At 39.8% G+C, this 22,111-nt stretch overlaps 1 protein-coding gene across 2 annotated transcripts in view; it reads right to left on the bottom strand.

Annotated features, from left to right (window-relative positions):
* The window catches only part of MSL2 (MSL complex subunit 2), a 35,384-nt gene extending 13,652 nt beyond the window's left edge, over positions 1 to 21,732 (bottom strand). The window contains exon 1 of one of the 2 annotated variants that reach the window (XM_060638728.3): positions 20,348 to 21,732. In XM_060638728.3, the coding sequence (XP_060494711.1) occupies positions 20,348 to 20,489 (142 nt within the window). In that variant the 5' untranslated portion in view covers positions 20,490 to 21,732. The remainder of the gene's footprint in view (positions 1 to 20,347) is intronic. The other variant, XM_060638729.3, reaches the window with a different exon arrangement.
* Between the last annotated feature and the right edge of the window lie 379 nt (positions 21,733 to 22,111).

Here is a 22,111-nt window from a genome sequence, read left to right as displayed (position 1 = left end):
TTGTTCAACATGTTTAAGAAAGTATTCCTCTTTTTATCCCATCCTAAAACAAGTCCTAATGATTTTTTCTGTATGTTTGGCACTATAAAATTAAATTTTTTATTACATTATTACACAATTTTATCTTTCAACATTTGCCTGGATATTTCCCAGAAACATGGAAAACTGGTAGATGTTAATCCTTTAAAGTTTGGCAAATCTGTTATAAATCAAAAGAAATTTTAAAGTTCATCAGTGTTGGAAGTCAGGTCCCTAGCCACTCAAACTCTTAAGTGTGCCAGAAGTTTCCCTGGGGCACTCAGGATTACCACTTGCAGAGAAAGGAAGGAAAAGGAAGGAGCTGACGAAGATCAAGTTAGGCTGGGATAGAATCACAACAAAGGCCTCAGATGACCCCACTGGAAGCTCTGAAACTCAGAACTAAGATGGGGCTTAAGGATGCCCTACGTTGAGGCAAGGGACCCAGGTCTTTAATAGACTGGTCTTCAGACACAGGCTACTCCCAGGAAGGGGTGTGAGCTTGACTGAGAGGTTCTCTTCGTCCAAGGGCAATTCCCAGGAAGGTCTGACAGCCCCAGCAACACTCTCAGTGATTAAGAGAATGAAGTCTTTCAATCTTGAGTGGGGATTTGGGTAGTGCATATATGGCATTCATTATAATTAGTTAATTCTGTTAACTGTCCAAATCTGATCAATTTTGAGTAAATATATGTAATGAATAATAATGATGTGCTTTTAAAAGAGATTTGGCCTGAGGTGCCTGGGTGGCTCAGTCAGTTGAGCATCTGACTTTGGCTCAGGTCTTGATCTCACGGTTAGCGGGTTTGAGCCCCGCTGTCAGGCTCTGTGCTGACAGCTCAGAACCTGAAGCCTGCTTCAGATTCTGTGTCTCCCTCTCTCTCTGACCCTCCCCCGCTCCCACTCACTATCTCAAAAAAAAAAAAAAAAAAAATTAAGAGACTTGGTCCTCCATTTATTAAAGCTATAAAGTGACTATCTAGGTTCTTTCCAGTCCTAAAATTTGATGATTATAAGATTTTATGGCAAGACTCATAGAGTGTATCAAAAGTCTTACCATTGGCTATCAATAATTATTGAGGTCACAGAAAGTTCTATCTGGTATGTTGAAATTTTCTATAAAAGTTTCAAAATAAAATCCAATAAATGTTGCAAATTACCAGAGGCTTTACATATTTAAATATTCTCCCTCTTTCCCCACTTCCCACTGTCCTCACACCCACTCCTGTCCAACATACACACACACACAAACACCCTTTTCTTCTTTCCTCCAAGGTAAGTCTTCCATCCTCTACTGCTCTGGCTCCAATCCTCCCTTCATCAGTTACCCACCTAACTATTCATACCTTTTCACATTTCTACTTTCAACCTTCCTTCCCTATAGCAATTTCCCTTCCAGTTGTTCATATACTAAAGTATTTCCCTAGACTCAATCTTCTAAAGGAAGGTAAAAATTGCTGCTCTCAAACCAATGGGCATTTCTTGTTGATCATTCTTCCTTAAAAGGAAGGGTTGCTCTCCTCTGTTCTCTCCTAACACTGTCTCCTCAACGTCTTACATCTTCTTCTTCTGTCGTCTCCTTAATTTCAGTATTCCCCATGTTTCTATATTAAGATCCATCCTTCTTACTTCATTCCAGTGTTCCACAGTAATCTTGGTTCACAGACCCCTTTGAGAATCTCATTATACACACAGGCAAAAAAACAAATTGCTGTATGGAATCTCATAGGGATCATGAATCTTTCTGAAGGAGAGATACGATACCCCAAGTTAAAAACTGCTCCACACATTCCTTCCAGAGTGATTTGCCCATAAAGCTGGTTCAATTACCATTTATAAACTGAATCTTTACCTCTGGCTCTAATCTTCTCTCCTAAGTCCAGACCCATTTATCTAACTGCCTACCAGGAATCTCATCTCTCCTTTGATCACTCAAACTAAACAAGGGGAAATATAAACATACTTCCCCTAACCCCCCACCTAAAAACCTGCTCCTCCTCCTGCATCCCTTATTCTCTTGGATGCTGACATTATTCACCCAGAAATCAAACTAGATAAACTTGATACACCATCTAGTCTCTTCACCAGAATTCCACATCTGGGCTCCAGAGTCTCACTGCATGTTTCTAAGTCTGCCAGGTCCACCCTTCAGGTTTAATCCCCATGACTACTCCTGCCTTAACTGAACCCTCACCATTTCTCACCCTGAATACTGCAAGTTTTCTAGCTTCTCTTCCTGCCTTGACTTCACCTGCTCCAGGCCACCTTCCACACTACCACCAAGTAATCTTTCTAGAACACAAGTCTGATTTTGTCTCTCTTTTCAAAACCCCTCATAAAGACATAAAAAATGTAAAACAAAAAACCTTTAACCAGCCTTTAAAACCTTTAAGCAGCCTTTAAAAATCCAAGGACCTTTCAGAATCTGGCCCCTACCAAACCTCCCCACCCAAAACTTCATACCATTAAGCTTTTTCCATCCCCATTCCATTCCATACAAACTCCATATTCCATCCTCAGCTACCACTGGACACTCCAAAACATGCCATGCTTACTCATTCCTGTGAATTGCTCTTCCTAGAATGTCCTTCCTTCCTTGTGAAGTAAACTATTCTTAAAAATCAATTCAAATATGACCTCCAAGAGGAAGCGTTCCTTAATTCCTACCCCGCAGCTTATTTAAAAAAGCACTCTGCACAGTCGCCTAATATATCACTTCTCACAATATATTGTCACCATTCACTTGGTTTCATTCAAGGCTAGAAACTTATTTAGCTCTCTATTTTTAAGCCCATGTTGGCACATAAGCCAGCACCTAATAAAGTACAATGAATGAATTACAAAAAGCACATTAGAGCTGGGAGCGACCCTGGAAATCAACTTGTGCCATTTTAACCAAGATGGACTTTCATAAGATTACACAGCTTGTTACTGAAAATAAGAAATAGAAGCAGAATCTACTGATTCCCAACCTAGGGTTTTTTCTACTTACCCAGCATCATCCCTACTTCTGCTATTAAGTCCATGACATCCACTGAGACATTTCAGTTTCCTTCATCAAAAAGAATGATCACTGAAACTGGGCCATAGAAGAATCAATTATTAACCATAAGATGTGAAACCTTTTGAAGGGAAAGAAGAAACAGGCATGGGTACTGGCAATAATGGATAGTGGGGGGTGGGGTAGGACAGAAAAAGTGACAGTAAGGGGAGGATGGATGCTCAACAATAGTTTTGTGAGGGTCAGGAAATCCTTACTGCACAGAAACTGAGGCTACAAGAGTCCTGCCTGGATTCTCTATACACCAACTTCAATTTCTAATGAAGTTCAATTTCTAAAGTTAAGCTTACATGTTCCAAGTGAACACATATGCTATATAAAGCACTGCACTATGTTCCTACAAAGAGATTCCAACAAAAAAGCTTAGTCTACGTACCAGTCTAAGAAGTTACATTAGAAACCTTAAGTGAAGACTCTGTGTATACATTAAATGTGTACAAACATATAACCTATCATACAAAATAAGTAAATACATACGTATTAAACTACTATGATTAAAATGAGATAGTCCAGCCTACATTCAGTCTCCAAAAGCAGTATTAATGTACACGTAAGGAGTGGGAAAATACACTTCTAACCAGTGTCAAAAGTCTGACATAAGGTCTCAATAATCCTTCCATAATCCAACCCACTGACCTAAATATCCCCATTCTTCACCTTTGCCAAAGAGTTAACTTTTTAGGCTACCTTCATTTAAGAAAGCATTTCTCTTTCCTCAATCCATTAAACAATTTCTGAGGCCCAGCTACATGACACTTACTGTGATAGATAGAGCCTACCACTCCCATTTAAAAAAGGATTCTATGACCTTTTTTACATCTCTGAATTATAGCACCAAAATTACACTCCAAAACTAAAGATGTAACGAATGTTTTCAAAACAATAACTAGTAGGATATCTCCTAGAAACATACAAGGAAATAATCTCTGGATTCAGTTAAGAACAAAAATGACAACACCATAAGAAGATCATACATATCACTTAACAAATGAACACAAACGAATTAACTGTTTTGGACAATTAAAACTGTTCTTAAAGCCAGTTTTTAGTCTTGCAAAAAAAAAAAAAAAAAAAACAAACCTGTGCCAAATATAGTTTTGCAGGCATATGTTGAAGCCTAAACCTCTTAAAAATCTTTTCATTAGGCAAAATTCATAAGCATGATTGCTACTATAAAGAATAATGAGCTCAAGTCAAAGAGAAATGAATTTCAGATCACAGAACAACTCTCCTAAGAAGACAGCACTATTTTCCTCTTGGTAGAGACTCCTAATCCAGGTCTGTTTTTCTTAAGTCTTTGACTGAAGACTGAACAGCACTTAAAAAATAGGTTCTCTTACACTTTGACACGTTTATTTTAGTAGTAAACCAAAAAGCAAATATATGCCTCAAAATATCAACAGGTTAATAAAATAACAAACTAAGGTTTCAAAAAAAATATTAGTTCTCTTATTCAAGCAGCCACACCCATTAGCTCCCTGGTATGACAAAAAAATATGCATTTTAACTAAAGATAGGAAGGAAAGAATATGACACATATGCATAAATCACTAAAAATGGTGATACAGAGTAGAGTATCTTGGCCAATAATTATAAACTTAACCAACTATTATGAAGTTTATTACAACAATTATATCATTTTAAGTAAGTACTACTACAATGACACGAATGACAGCTAAACATGTATGCCAAGAAAGCAGTGGGGTGAAAAAGAAAAATCTATTTCCGGTTTGGGGAAAGGAATAAAACTAGTTTGCTGTGAAATGAAAACTAACAGTCAAATTTTAAAAGAATGAACGTTACTCAAGCCAAGCTCTTCACCAAATATCTGAGCGGTCAAACTTCAGAATTTCTTGGGGAGCCTGGGTGGCTCAGTCGGTTGAGCGCCGACTTCGGCTCAGGTCACGATCTCGCGGTCCATGAGTTCGAGCCCCGCATTGGGCGCCTGTGCTGACAGCTAAGAGCCCGGAGCCTGTTTCAGATTCTGTGTCTCCCTCTCTCTGACCCTACCCCATTCATGCTCTGTCTCTCTCTGTCTCAAAAATAAATAAACGTTAAAAAAAAATTTTTTTTTAAAAACTTCAGAATTTCTTTAACTTTTATGTCTTTGGTTAACCTAAAACTATGAAAAAATACTTTCTGATACTCTTGGTGATGTCAATAGTTTTTATACAAGGTAAGCTTCACCAGCCAACTACTATCATAAACTAAAAAAAACCCAAACACACCACAGATTATTAAATGAATGATGTATAACCACTCAGACCCACAACATATTCATAAACTCAAGTTATACCTCATTTCATATTCTATTAAGATAAGTGATGTCTGACATTCTCTTTTAATTTTTAATAATTACACGAGAGATTTTTATAGTGTTTTGCAGTTACAGAGCACTCTGGTAATATTCCACTATTTTCGTATTTTAGCAAAGCAATGATGGTCTTTTATTAAATTATACCAGTAAGAACACAGGCTGGTCAATTAGTCACAATTAAGTTGATCAACCAAACATTCACCAAATTAGTCAATATAAATCTAGATCCAAATTCCTCAAACTAGTGTTCCACTGAACCAGAAGACATAAAGAGGTTTATCTTAATAACCTTTGGAGAGTATTCCCAAAATATGTTAGTGTCTTAAAACTGAATACTATCAAGAAACTGGCCTAATACAGCATTGTTACTTTTTTTTAAAGTGCACCTATTAACTGGACATGAAGAGTATTCCAATACACACTACTGTCATCTAGGGGTTAATACTAGAATCACCTATGTGGCCTACTCCAGAATTTCTGGAGAAGCTGCCCAGGAATATACATTTTTTAAAAAAACGTTTATTTATTCATTTTGAGAGAGACCGAGAACACGAGCAAGAGAGGAGCAGAGAGAAGAATTCCAAACAGGCTCCACACTGTCAGCACAGAGCCCCAAGTGGGGATCGATCTCACTAACCCTGAGATCATGACTTGAGCCAAAATTAAGAGTCAGATGCTTAACTGACTGAGCCACCCAGGCACCCCAGGAATGTACATTTTTTAAATCTTCTCAAGTAATTTCCTGTGCACAAACAGAATTGGGAACTACTAAAGATACTTTCACCTTTTTTGCCTTACTGCCATCTTTCACAGTAACAAGAATTTGGGAGGATTTGTTCTAATCATTTAAGTGGGAAATCTGATGAAGTAATTTTGGGGCAAAAAAGTTTTAATTAGGATTTTAGTAAAGACTATGCTATAAAGTTCATTTTAAGAAAACCTACAAATTCTTAACTTCTAACAAAGGCTACATCCTGTTTTATTTAAATTGTGTTACAAAATGCATTTGGGTGACATTTCTACTCTAAAATGATTTATCTTGTCTATAAACTCATGAATGTTGAAAACATATGTTAAAATTGAATACATTATACAAGGATAAAACTAAGAATGTGACTTAGTGTTTGGAATTCTTGTATTTTTTACTAAAAATACTTTTTAACCGTTTCTGTGTTTTGTCACTAAGTGATGAATTAAGAGTGACTTCAGATTGGTATTTGCTAACACTTCAAATAACACACTTCAAGTGTAAGTAATTCTTATTCTCTAAAAATAAAAGGCCACACTGCATATCACTACATTTTCTTTAACATTGCTTTTTGAGTAATTACCAATACACTGTCTATATTATATGCAGGATATTAGAACACAGACAATTTAAAGAACATGAATAATAATCATGAAGCAAATATTTAGAATCAATATTTTTATGCTCCTTACCCAGTATTTCAATACCAACTTAATTTTCTTAATGTTTCTGGTCCCTAACCAGTGGCCCATTGAACGGATATAGGAAGAATTAAAAGAACTAAAACAGTATGACTAAGAGATAACAAAATAACATGACTAACAATTTAAAATACGCATAGCAGATGGAAGGATTCCAGAGAATCATTAACTGGTTACGGCACCACTATTTGGTCCAGTATTCACCTGGCATCTCCTCAACTGCCTTATTTTAAAGGAATAGAAACAGTTAAACCATTTTTTTTTTTTTTTAAGCTTTCCATTTGGACACAGTGATGGGTAAACCGTGTAAGCACACCTTTTTTTTTTTTTTTTTTTAAAACATTTATTTATTATTGAGAGACACAGAGAGACAGAGCATGAGCAGGGGAGGGGCAGAGAGGGAGAGAGAGACACAGAATCCGAAGCACGCTCCAGGCTCCAAGCTGTCAGCACAGAGCCCAATGCGGGGCTTGAGCCCACAAACAGTAAGATCATGACCTGAGCCAAAGTCAGATGCTTAACCGACTGAGCCACCCAGGCGCCCCGAAACACTTCTTTTTTAAATATCAGAAACCTTTTAATACATGAACATTGTGGAACACTTTGTTGAATCCAATTCACTAACACAGATTTGGGGAAATTGTTCTATAAGCATACAGTGGTGAGCTCCAGTGATCTGTTCATAACCCCATCCAGTTAAATGTCTTAAAACCAAAACTTGAGGGGTGCCTGGGTGGCTCAGTCAGTTAAGTGTCCAACTTTGGCTCAGGTCATGACAGGTCAGAGCCTGGAGCCTGCTTCAGATTCTGTGTCTCCCTCTCTGCCCCTCCCCTGTTCAAGTTGTCTCTCTCTCAAAAATGAATAAACATTAAAAAATAAAAATAAAAAAGTAAAATCTTGAAATGAAACGAGTGAAGGCACCTTTCAATGCTCATGAACAAATCCAAGTTCTCTTATTGTAATAGCACTGTCCAGTAGACTTTTATCCAATGATAGGAAATCTTTTATATCTGCAACATTCAGTGAGGTAACCATTACCTACATGTAGCTTCTGAGCACTTTAGATGTAAGCTAACTATAACTAAGAACTGCATCAACTAAATTTAATTTAAATTTACACCATCACAACAGCTGGTGGCTGCTATATGGGACAGCATAAGTTTAGAATATAATCTCTTTTCAGACAAAATGGAATATTTAGATCTATTCTTCTACCTGAAGTAACAAAAAACTGAACACAACAATGGTTTTCAGATACTGGGCAACAGAACAGTTATGGTGAGAGGGTGAACAAACAAGCTGAGCCATACAACTGCCCCAGCTTGCTGCCTGGAGCACTTTCAAGCCACAGAGCAAGGAGGAAAAACCCAGACAAGCCTCATGGTCTCCCTGAAGTGAGAGAACAGAGCTGGAAGGACAAGACACCCTGACTCCTGCAGGCAGAGTACTAGAGATGAGAGATGCACAGTGAAAGAGCACTAGAGATTTATAGAAGGTCTTTCTTTTTTAAATTCCAGTTAGTTAAAATGCAGTGTAGTATTAGTTTCAGGTGTACAATACAGTGATTCAACATTTCCATACATCACCAGGTGCTCATCACAAATCACTCCTAAATCACCATCCTTCCACTTGCCCCCCTTCTGGTAACCATCAGGTTGTTCTCTATAGATAAGAGTTATACAAGATCTCTTTCAAGTCTTCAGCTGAGTACTAACGAGCACATTTGTATGAGGAAACTACCTCAGGCTGAAGAACCCCCAGAAAGGAGCAAAGAGGACAATGCCTATAACTCATAGGCAGCACCTATTCGCATCACCCAGAGTGAGAAAACTCATAATTCACAAGGGATCAGAGAGAGTACAGACGGTTCTTGTCTCAGTAGTATGAAAAAAAATTAACCCCCGAAGGCTGCTTAAAAACAAGTCTCAAAAGGATCAAACTCTTTCCAAGTAATTTAACCTCATCCCAAGAACAAAGCTCATCCCAAGAATAAAGAACAGTTACAATAAAAAAATATCCATCAGTAAGGTAAAATTTTAACAAGGTAAAATTTGTAGTATCTGGCTTTGAATCAAAATTAACTGGGCACGCAAAAAAGTAGGAAAATATGACCCATAATGAGCAGAAAAATCAATACAGCAAACCTAGAAGTAACAGGTGACAGAATTAATAAAAACAGAACATTAAAAATTATATAACCATGTTCCACATATTCAAAATTGTTTTATGTACCTAAAAACAAAGTTTCAAAATACATGAAGCAAAAACTTATGAAACTCCAAACTGACAAATCCATAATTATAGAGATTTCCAACACCTCTCAAAAACGGACAAAATACAAATCAGTAAGGATAGAGAAGATATGGACAACACTATAACCAACTTGTGAAAATGTCTTAATTGTTCTGAAATACTATGAACCAACAAATGTCCTCTGACTGCATAAGATAAAGCAGTCTTGATTCTGATCCAGGTAAGGTTTCACAAAATAATTCAAGATCACATCAGAATTCGATGGCTCAAGATAGTATCTAGGGCACAGTAGACCTTACAAAATCCTCCATTCCTGAGGATTAAGAATCCTAATGCCTATAGCGACAAGCATGCAAAGTTAAAAAAAAATAAATGCAACAAAGGTTAGGCGAGACCAAGGGTAAACTGGAGAGGGCAAACCTCCAACCCCCAAGACAAACCCCCTCTCAACTACAGCCAGTGATGCCATGCCACAAGGTATCTACTGCTGCCAGACTTTACAATTTTCCAGGAGATACCTAAAATTTGGGGTTTTAAGTGAACTCTAGATTTTAAAACGTTGGCCACCAACTCTATAAATTTTTAGCCAAGCTAAAAAATGTCTGGGAGCCAAGTTCACAACGAAATCTCTGCTCTACTCCAACAACTTCATCTTACAAATGAAAAAAGAGAAATTAAATAATTCACCCAACAACTTCACCTTACAAATGAGAAAGAAATTAAATAATTTGTCCAAATTGTCAAAGTAGATAATGCCATCTAACCACCTCCAAAATACTATGGGCATGGACACCAAAATCCACACTTTCAGAGGAAACCGAAACCAGGATGCTTCCAGGACAGGTAATTTAGTGATGCTTAACTTCTCAGGAAAAACATGAAAACTGTCTTCAGTCAGTTAAGCATCTGACTCTTGATTTCTGCTCAGGTCATGATCTCACGGTGACTTCGAGCCCCACGTTAGTGTGGAGTCTGCTTGGGATTCTCTCTCTCCTACTCCTCCCCCAATTGCACTCTTCTCAAAACCAAAACAAAACAAAACAAAACCATCTTCCAAACAGTTGAAGGTCAAAATTTTATCAAAGACTTCCTGAATTGTTCCAGAGAACAAAAAAAATCAGTAGGAAACAATTATAAAAAAGGAGGCTTGGGAAAATGGAAGGAAGAACTTTCTAAAAAGAAAGTTCTTTTTAAAAGTTGTCAATGATATAGTTATTTTGTAGAACAGAATTTAATTCAGCTCCCTACCCTAGAGGTATTCAAGAAAAGCCTTGGATGAACTTTCAAGAATATTACAGAAAAGATTATTTGATGTGAAAAAAATGGCTGTATGATTTGTGGTCCTTTCTGCCTAAAGCTTTGTAAATTGTCATCATGAAGAACAACCTAGTAATATCTTCCTTGTGTGACCGATGTAAAAATTGAGCTGGTAAGCTCAATGACACCATAAAGGGATCCCTCAGAGAGCCCACAGCTTCTGATGAGTAGGACATCATATGTCATACCCTGAATATGTTCAGTCACAGGCCGGACAACCAAGTGATTAACTGTAAAGGGTATTCAGAAATCACAAGGATGCCTGAATTGGAATGCTCCCTTCTAATCCTAGATTTCTATATTATATCTGGCCAGAGTCCCAAATTTCACATCAAGTAGACATTTACATTTCAAAGGAACAGCATTTAGCAAGATTGACTAGGTTATACACTAGACCACCCACCCATACTTTAGGTATGCCTTTAATGGTTATACAAAAAATTTCAAAACCACTAAGCTTTGCCAGAAAATATTATTTCCAAATTTGAGACCAGACATCATTTTAAGTGCACATTTTCTGTATGGACAAAGGCTGATAGCTAAAGTCAGCAACACAAAACACAAAAGCTAGAAAATTATATTAAAACAACTGAGGGGCGCCTGGGTGGCTCAGTTGGTTAAGCATCTGACTTTGGCTCAGGTCATGATCTCATGAGCCCTGCATCAGGCTCTGTGAGGACAGCTCAGAGCCTGGATCTTGCTTCAGATTCTGTGTCTCCCTCTCTCTCTGCCACTTGCACTCTGTCTCTCAAAAATGAATAAGCGGTAAAAAATAAAAATAAAAGACAAAAACTTGAGAAAACCAGATATTCTAACTTCAAAAATTCAAAGTATCTGGAGTAGAAAGGCAATGAATAAAAATAATTCTGCTAAAATATTATGGACTGAGAGCAAATGAAAGATAAGGTATATAGGAATTAATGTAAAATTTTATCTAAATTAATTTCCTGATAAGGGAACAAAATATTAATCTTTAAAAGAGAAAAGTCAAAGGTGACAGTTGGACACGGGAAAATGAGAAACTAGAATAAAATTTTGAAATATCACTTTTTAAAATAAAAGATAAAATTTAGAAAGTACATCAAAACTCACAAAACCTCCAATTAATCATATATAAAAGTAGCCGAGTGGACTCTGAGAGAAGCCAGTATAATAAGGCATTAGCCAATTATTAAAGTCATGCTATGCAAGCACAAAGAAAACAAGGAATGCAAAAAAAGGAGGACAGGATGTTATAATTAATCTGAGAATGACAACGAAAACCTCAAATCTCAGAAGGTATGTTGACTGTTTTACTATATCAGACATATAAAACTATTTTCAAAATCAACGTTTCCAACAAAAATAATATAAAAACAGGGAGGGGGACAAAGCATAAGAGACTCTTAAATATGGAGAACAGAGGGTTACTGGAGGGGTTGTGGGAGGGGGGATGGGCTAAATGGGTAAGGGGCATTAAGGAATCTACTCCTGAAATCATTATTGCACTATATGCTAATTTGGATGTAAATTTACAAAAAAAAAAAAATTAAATTAAAAATTCTGAACAGACAAAAATCAACAAAAAAGGGCACAAAATAAAAAGATTATAAAACAAATACATTGTATTTCTATCCTTTTCTAATTTCCAATACTTCTTTATAACCCCAGTCCCCAGGGATCATCATATTATTCAACAACGTCTCATCCTTCTCAGGCCCACACCTAATCCACTCTAATTCCTATCCTACCTGCAACCTCTCCCAAACACCTGACCAAAATCCTGTATCAAACTGCTAAATCCCTGAAGAATATTTTATTAGGTTGTCTTTATATTATTCCAAACCAGCCTATCTAAATACTTCATGTCCTTCCAAAATCAATGTCCTTCCTGACTTCACTTCTGGTATCTAAGCTACCTTTGCCTCCTTTAATCTTTCCCAAGCATCTGTATTAAACTGCCAGATTTTGTCAGTTCTTCAATACAATTCAAGGCATTTTATCAGGTGTTATGTGAAAGCACTGTGCTAAACATTGTAAATTTGAGGGTGGAAAATGTCTCATTTCATCTATTCACAGTAAAATATGCCTAACCATAGCAAAGTATAATACATACAGAACAAAGAATTCAAATGTTATGATAACCATAGCCGTAATTATCTGATGTTGTTCCTTTTCCACTCGCACCACTATTCAGGCTTCTATCTAATACAAATACATCTGTTATCCTTCGTAATTGAAAGTTTCACCATACTCTAATAATCAATACCGTATTCTACCCCCAAATTAATCTTTCCTAAAACAATTTTCTTTATTGTTTGTTGATTTTTGAGGGAGACAGAGTGCAAGTGGGGGAGGGGCAGATAGAGAGGGAGACACAGGATCTGAAGCAGGATCCAGGCTCTGAACTGTCAGCACAGAGCCCCACGCAGGGCTCAAACCTGTGACCCTCAAAATCATGACCTGAGCTGAGGTCTGACGCTTTACGGACTGAGCCACCCAGGCACCCATCCCAAAACAGAATTTCAAACACAACACTCTCTTTTTAAAATGCCATCTCACAGGCACCTGGGTGGCTCAGTCAGTTAAGTGTCTGACTTAGCTCAGGTCATCACCTCACGGTCTGTGGGTTCAAGCCCCACGTCGGGCTCTGTCCTGACAGCTCAGAGCCTGGAGCCTGCTTCGGATCCCGTGTCTCTCTCTTCCCCTCCCCTGCTCACACACTGTCTGTCTCTCTCTCTCAAAAATAAACATTAAAAAAACATTTTTTTTTAAATGCTGTTTCTCAAATGCTTACAATAGTGATTTGCAAAACCCCCTCCCCATATCAAGATGGTGAAGGTAAAACACAGATTACAAGAACCTGCTCACAGAGTTCCAATTCAATTAGTCTGATATGATAACTTGGAATCTGGATTTTATGGAGCCCTTTAGGTGATTTGATTTAGGTGGCCCACAGAGCATATTTTGGGGGGTATCAGGGCTCATCAAACAAAGACCCCTGAGTCTCAACAAACAGGGCAAGGTCTCTCCTACAAGAATTCCAACTACAGATAAACTTGACTTTCTGCCCTCTAACCTTGCTGAAAATGTCCACCAATTTCACCATTCTTCTTGGCCCATCTCAACCTCCATACTTTCTAGATCTCACCAAACTGAAACAATTTCTACTGCCTAATTCTACAGTACTGTACTGCTTATCTTGAACCATTATTTAAACTAGTATTTATTAACACTTCAGGTGGTTATGTCATACGACAATGAACTGTGGATCAAACCTCTTTTCATCTCTTTCAGCATCTGGAACACACTTACAAGGACTCAGAAGTCCTTTCCCCAAGGCAATTTCATTTTGCATAAACATACCTAAGTAGGAATGAATAAATGAACTAGTTTTTAAAATACCAAAAGGGAAAAGTATAGAAAGATTTTTATTAGAAAAAGAAAACAGTTAAATAAATATATCTGAAATAAAAGTATATCTATCTGCCAAGACAAATTAGTAAATATTGTTCTTCCTTATCAACCTACCAAATAAATGCTCCATAAAGAACTTAAGTCCCAAGAAAAAAAACTGGTAAACCAAATTCTGCTTAACACCAATCAGGTATGTTTAAACTCTGACCCAAACAGGTATTCAAAAAACAAGTTACATGGAGGGAAAAATTCACTTGTGATTAATTTCTGAAACTTTTACACATGCAACAAAAGCTAACTTACAAATGTTCTATTATGATGCTTGAGATTTTGGCATAAGTGACTCTAGCACAACACTTCGGCAGTAATTGTTGGTCTACTCATCTGTCTTCTCCGTAACAATGAGTAACATGGGTAATAACGATGTGTCTTATTCATCTTACTATTCCAGCACTTTGAACAGGTAATTAATAAAGATGTAATGAGTTATCTTTTCAAGATAAAAAATGATAGTGATTTTCCAAAAATAACACTAATGGCCCACAAGCATATCAAAGGATAATCAACATCACTAGAAAAATGTAAATCAAAACCACCACGATATCACCTCATGCCCATTAGAATGGCTACTATTAAAAAAAAAAAAAGTGGGGGTGCCTGGGTGGCTCAGTCAGTGTCTTGTGCTCTCTCTGCCCCTCCCCCCCACCTGTGTTGTCTGTCTGTCTCTCTCTCTCTCTGTAATAAATTTAAATTTTTTTTTTATAAAGTGCTGGCAACGATATGGAGAAATTGGAACCCATGTAGTATTGGTGGGATTGTAACATGATGCAACAACTATGGAAAACAGGAGGTTCCTCAAAAATATTAAAATGGAAATACTATATACACAATCCAACCATCCCATGTCTGGGTATATACCCAAAAGAACTGAAAGCAGGGTCTTGAGAGTTGTTTGCACACCCATGTTCACAGCAACATATTCACAAGAGCCAAAAGGTGGAAACAACCCAAAAGTCCATTGACTGATGAATGGATAAACAATTGTGGTATACAACATACAATGGAACATTAGTCAGCCTTAAAAAAAGGAAAATCCTTGGGGCGCCTGGATGGCTCAGTCAGTTAAGCAACAGACTTCAGCTCAGGTCTGATCTCATTCTATCTCTGAACCATTCATGAGTTCAAGCCCGGTATCCAGCTCTGTGCTGACAGCTCACAGCCTGGAGTCTGCTTCAGATTCTGTGTCTCCCTCTCTCTCCAACCCTCCCCCATTCGCACTCTCGTGTGTGTCTCTCTTTCAAAAATAAATAAACAGGGGCGCATGGGTGGCTCAGTCGGTTGAGCGTCCGACTTCAGCTCAGGTCATGATCTTGCAGTCTGTGAGTTTGTGCTGACAGCTCAGAGCCTGGAGCCTGCTTCGGATTCTGTGTCTCCCTCTCTCTTTCTGCCCCACCCCTGTTCATTCTCTCTCTCTCTCTCTCTCTCAAAAACAAACAAACATTAAATAAACAAACAAACAAACATAAAAAAAATTAGGGGCGCTTGGGTGGCTCAGTCGGTTAGGCGTCTAACTTCCGCTCAGGTCAGGATCTGATGGTTTGTGGGTTCGAGCCCCACGTCAGGCTGACAGCTCAGAGACTGGAGCCTGCTTCAGATTCTGTGTCTTCCTCTCTCTCTGCCCCTCTCCCATTCATGATCTGCCTCTCAAAAATAAATAAACGTAAAAAAAAAATTTTTTTTTAATTAAAAAAAGGAAAATCCTTACACATGCTGTATGATGGATGAAACTTCAGGACATTATATTAGCCAATCACAAAAAGACAAATACCGTATGATTCCATTAATATAAAGTACCTAGAGTAGCCAAATTCAGAGAGACAAAAAGTAGAACGGTGGTTACCAGGGGCTGCAGAGGAGGGTAGTTAGCTGATGAATACAGACTTTCAGATTTGCAAGATGAAAAAGTTCTGGAATTCTGTTTCACAACAACATAAATTTACTTAGTGTTATAGAACTGTACATTTTAAAATGGTTAAGATGATAAACTTTACACATTCATTACAATCAAAAATTTTAATTACACTGACTTTAAGTACAATAAAAATAAGTTCTTACGTATCAAAGAACTAATGCTTGAAAATATGTAAATATAAAACAGCATAAGATCTATGTATAATTATTCAAATGGCCTTTTAATTTAGCTTCCACCTAAGAGATAAGCAGCTTAAAAATAAAATATAAATAGCTTAAAATAAGTCACTCTGGAGGCACCCGAGTGACTCAGTCAGTTAAGCATTCAACTCTTAATTTCAGCTTAGGTCATTATCTCACAGTTCATGGGATCAAGTCCCTCGTGGGGCTCCACATTGACAGCACGGAAGCTGCTTGGGATGCTCTCTCCCCCTTTCTCTCTCCCCCTCCCCTGCTCCACTCAAAATAAATCTCTCTCCCCCAAGATAAATAAGTAAACATTAAAAAAAAAAAAAAAATCACTCCAAGCTGTATGTTCAAATTTCACTGTAGAAGATTCTTGCTAATTATAAATTGTATGCTCAGCCAAAAAGTATTTCTGGTAAAAGAAGACAATTCTGTAACTGAAAAATATTCTTGGGATCATCTACTACACTAATTATAATGTGGGTCCACAAACAATGGCAAAGGAGAATAGTAAGGAAAATTAAAAGTAGTTTTTCATAAAACTAATTTACTTAATTTTAAGGCATATACTTTATTCTGAGACCACATCTCCCCTACTCTGAAACTTTCTTTTGAATGCTAATTTCATCCATTCAACAAAAACGTGTTGAGCCAGTAACTCTCAGGTGCAATGCTGTTAAACTGAACAATAGAAGCAAGGTGCTCACCCTCAGGGAACTATCTCCTTTCTAGTGGAAAATAAGAATAGCAATTGTAAAAGATGATAGGGTTTTTAAGTCTTTAACACTCAAAACAAAAACCTGGTCAGCATAAGTAACCCTATGTCAGTGGGAAACACTAATCTATAGCCCCCTTCCATTTTATAAATGAGAACCTGAATGCCCAAAAGGTTTCACAATTTCAATAAATCCAAAGCCAAAACCACCTTGTTTCTAGACTCTAAAACACCAAACTATCCATGTGACTGAGTAGAGATTCAAACATGATTATTTACAGGACTCCAAATATCTCGGACTGATATTTTTCTACTTACTGTGTCCTTCCAATTCTAAGAGGATTTGATTCTATATACCAACCTTGTATCATTTGTGGACTTACAAGTTTAATGAAAAACTTAAAATCCCTAGGGCAGAATTTATCAAATCTCATGCCAGCCAAAGAAATTCTACTTTCTGATAAATGATAAAGCCAAGTCCAACATTGTAGAACAAGGGGAAAGAAGAGACACAAAAATAGCATCCACAGTAATACTGTCTTGGTCACTGTTTCTTTGGCCTAGAAAGTACAGTAATTCTCTGGAGCACTGCTATCCCATTCACTAGAAGCTTCAGACAGTTTAAATACACAAAGGAACTGAAAAACAAATAGTGATAATCAGCTAATTAACATTTCAAAGTACCACAATAACAAAACTTGTAGTTTCAGTGAATAATCTAGGTTTGACAATAACTGACCTGACAGTACAGTCTCTTCCCTCACCTCCTTCTACCTTTCTCTAGTTCTGTACAAGGGTGGAATACTAAGCTTATAATACGTGCCAGACAACAAGTCCATAGGCTTGTTCTCATGGGTTCAAAAAGTTTTTCTCCACTTAAAAATAAACCCATGTAGAATACAAATTTGGGAGAAAAACTTGAAGGTGTAACTATCCCCTTTCATAAAGGAAACTGAGCCACAAAGTTAGAGACTTCCCCACACAGTAAGTAGAAGAGCCAAGATATGAACCTAACTGCAAAGTTTGTAGGACTCTCATTTTGTTCCCAAATCCGTCATAAACACAAGTGCCTGGATAGGAGAGAGTGGATGAGGCAGGTGAAACACAAAAATGTACAAAAAATAATATTTTTCCCTGAGATATCAGAAGAATTAGATACAAAAACTGCACTGGAAGAGTTCTAAGTGCTTATGACTGGAACAAAGGGTTACAGAGGTTCAAAGGACAAACGACTTTTTGCTTGCAGTGAGCAAGGAAGAATTCAGTGAAGAGGGAGGAAATTGAGGAGTTAGACCACAGAGGAAAAAAAAAGTGTATTTTAGGCAGAAGAAACTTCAGAGAACAAAAGCGGGGTAAAGAGGAGGAAGACATAGGGCATTTATGTTTAGAAAAAGCAAAACAGCCTGGCTGAAGCACAGAAATTATGTAAGAGGGCAGTTAAATGTAAGGCTGAAAAGGTAGTACTAGGTCAGACTTCAGACAACCTGGTGAAACTCCCTATTTACGGCACCAGGATATAATTAAACTTTTACGTATTTGTTACCTTCATGAAATAATACACATGGCCTATTAACTTGAATGAATTTATGATTTTCAGCTAAGAAAAGGAATCTAGGACAGCATCTGATACAAGATGATTAAATGCTGGATCTGATTCAAATAACCAATTTTTTTCTTCCTATCTCTTGACAACTAGAGACTTATGGGGGGGGGGGGGGGTGGTCAGAGAAGGCAGGCTGAACCTACACCCAGATTGCTGAAATTTATGGCAGCTACTCAATATAATTGGGGAAAAAATAGAACCCACAAATCTTTTCCATAGGAAAGCTTGAACAGAAAGAAATAATGACCAAAAAATCCCCCTCGTACTGACAAGAATAGCTTAAAAAAAAAATAAAGCTGCAATTGGATTTTTTTTAAAGTAGATTTATCTTTAATTTCATGTTTTAAAATCCAAGCTAGAATTTGGAAAAATGTTCATTTAGACCACAACTATCCTGAAGCAACTGATAAGAAATTAAAATTCCAAACACCTACTCGATTCAAAACTACCACTTCCCCCTTAAATTAGAGGGTTAAGTCCCATCCCCCTAATAAAAAGGAGGCCTACTAGATCTTTAAGTGTTACCTGGATAATGATATCACTCTCTATTGCTGTTCTAACAGGCCAGGGTGGGCTACCCTTTGCCCTCTCTTTCCCATACAAGAGTAGCGAACCCCGCAAAAGAAAAGGAAGTTATAGCAGCTCTATCTCCTCAGTTCAAAAACTATCAAAAGCTGTTCAGACATAAAAAGAAGCACTCCATAGAAAGTGGAAGTGGAATGGGGGAGTACACTGAAACCAAGCAAATTCTTATTTATAAAATTTAAGTTGAAAGGAAACTTGGAATCTAGCCCAAAGCTCTTATTTTACACGTTAAGAAACTGAGGCCCAAGGCAGTGGTGATTTGCCCAGGGCAAACGCTTCCCTATAAAGGTGTTAAGTGTCTGTTACCAGTCACAGTAGCACTTAATCACATTCTAACACTTAAATGTTTATGAGATTAAGTACCTGGGGTGCAAAAACACAATCTTCATCTCCTCTGCATCCCCTTCAGTGCCTTGCCCCATGCCCCATGCCCCATGCCCCAGAGCTATTCAGAAAATCCTGAAGAATTCTCAAATGAATACCATGTCCTCTTTCTGATACCATAGCTACAAAATTTATTTTATCTAATATAAAGTGAAAGGCTGAAATGCTTAATCAAGTTCTGACTAAATGAGTGGATCAGCAAAACCTCAAAATTTGGGGCAGAATATGAAATAGAATATAGTACTGCTTCTTTTTTTTTCCCTCTTTGATAGTTGCCATTTCCCTTGTATTAATGTTTTTAGTCCAGGTTTTATGAAAAACAACTATCATAGGTGCAAAATTAATCCAAATTATCAGCGCTTTTGAGACATTTCGATTTATTAAACAACTTAGCATATATTCATCTCTCAAAAATAACTTGAAAATATCCTACCCAGCACAAAATAATATTTTCGGGAGGGGGGGGGGGACCTAAAATAACGGTCTACCAGTCCACAACGTATTAAAACCACAAAACAGAAACACTCCTGTAAAAATCCCACCAGCTAAAGAGTACTATCAGTCTTCCTTGGCTCACTGCTTACCGTCAAACTGTCAGAGCATTTGTTGAAGAACACGGGGGAAAGTTCTGCACCGAGTTCACAGCTGTGGGTGCATCAGATTATACTACCACCCACACATAACACCAGTTTGGGGAAATGCAAACACGCCACATGTACATGTTTTAACCAGGCTTAACCACGTTTAACCAAGGTAGGTATTGTCAGCTCTTGTATCAAAGGTTTAAAAAAGGCAGCAATATGCAAACATACTTCAACTCATTTATATCATCACCAGAAATGGCAAGGAATTGACCCGAGACGAATTAAACAGTTCTGAACCTTAAGGCCGCCGTACAAAACAGTTTAGAAGGGCTGTCTTTCTGAAAAGTCGGGCAAAAATCCTTTGACGAGCTTGAAAACTAATGACCATACACTAATGCACAAATAACAAAAGCTTAGTACAAACCACCATGCCACCAAAGCGTTCTTGCTACCACTGCCCAGGTTTTCTAAAACAAGCACTGAAAGGGAACAATAAAAAGCGTCTCACCGCAAACACAGCAAGAGAGGGACTGTCGGAAGTAAGGCAAGAGCCTGTTAATCTCTGTAAACGCCTTGGGGTCTCCGGGGTCGTAGTTGAGCACTAGGCGGCTCGCGGAAATGTAGAGAGCAGTAGCATTCACGGGGTTCATTGCAGACACTTCGACACCGATGGCTCCCGGTTGAAAAAAAATTCCGGATCCAACTTTGTAAGCAGCCAGGGAACAATGGCGAATTTGCAACAATTCGGAGGAAATCAGAGAAGAACCACTGGCCAAAGTAGTAACCAAAATCCGCGCAAGTTTGTGGAGCTGAAGGAGTACTCCCACACATGGGGCCTTGGCGCCCCTCCTCCGTCCCTGAGACTTGCAAACGAAAAAAAAAAGAGAGAGAGAGAGAGAGAGAGCAAGGGAAACCAGCGTTCGAGTTTGTTCCAGTCAGCCTCGGGGCGAACGAAGAATGCAGCAGCTTCGGCGCTCGGGTCAGGACTCGGCGCTCAGTCTAGCCCCGCGGCTCGGCGGGCGGCCTTCGCTGCATCTCCGGACACGGAGGCACCTCCTCAGGGCGAGCTGAGCGGGCGCGGGAGCAGGCCCCGGCCCGGTCCGAGGAGCGGGCACGCTTCTCACGCGCTGCAGGGTCCTTACTCCATCACAGCGCACGACGCAGAGGTAGGGGCGACCGCAAAGAGGACGGCTCGGGCGTCGGCTTCCTCAATCTAGTGCACCAAGCCGCGGCGGCGGCGAACGTTGCAGTTGCGGCTGGCGGAGGCCGCCGCCGCTCTCTCCATATCGGACGCGGGGCCGGACTGCGCCTGGCTCTCCGCCCCGGCGGTTATAGCCCCGCGGTTCCCTGAGGTGGCGAAGCGGGCAGGAGAGTCCCCCACCCGCTAGGGGAGGGCCGGAGAGGAAGTGCGCGGGCCGGAGAGGCCGGCGGCGGCGGCAGCGGGAGGGGGCGGGGAGCAGGCCCGGCCGGGCCGCGGCGGCGCCCCTTGCTCCTCAGTCGCTCACTCCGAGGTCACCAGGCGCAAGCGCCGCCCCCTCACTGCCCAGCCATCTTCTCCGCACCGCGCACACGGAGACCTCCGCCGCCAAGCACGACGGCCGCCGCCGCCCACGGCTCCCGCCCGGCCGCAACTAAGGCGAGCGCTCACACCGCCAGGCCCCGCCGCCGCCCAGAGCACACGGCAAGGCCCCGCCGCAGGCCCCTCCCCCCGTGCCTCGCCGCCCTCACCCTGACTCCACGCGCCACTCTAACTCGGTAGGGCCCAGGCTGCTGCGGCCTTAATGAATCCCGCGGGCTGTGCGGCGCCTCAGGCCCTGCCGGCGACGACGACCGTTACCCCAACGGGCAAAGCCACTGTCATCCCCAAGACTCCCCCGCCGCCGTCGTCGCTAGCGCCCGCACGCATGCGCAGAACACACTCTCACCCCTCCCCCCGCCCTTCCCTTTCCCTTCGCTTCCCTTTTCCCCTGCTTCTCCTCTAAGAGCCCCCTCCACACCCTCCCAGAGCTACCGGCTCGCTCCGCGCATGCGCATTCCACTACCCAGCTCCGCTGCCTTTCGCCCTTACGCGTGCGCTTTGACCGCCCACCCAGAAAACCGGATAAACACAGCAGCCCGCTCACGCCAGCCCCTCCCGGCTGCCAATCCACCCTCGCCTCACTGCGCATGCCTGGCTCTCCACTTACGGCTCTAAGAACTGAGCATGCCCTCTGCAAGCCGCCTGTTCTTTCCGCCCCTCCCCCAAGCGCTCTCAAATTCCCTCTTAGGCGTG

Source organism: Panthera onca, chromosome C2, assembly GCF_046562875.1.
Source record: "Panthera onca isolate mPanOnc1 chromosome C2, mPanOnc1 haplotype 2, whole genome shotgun sequence".
Lineage (NCBI taxonomy): Eukaryota > Metazoa > Chordata > Mammalia > Carnivora > Felidae > Panthera > Panthera onca.
Note: the sequence above shows the minus strand (reverse complement) of the source record. Positions and strands in the feature narration are given on the sequence as shown.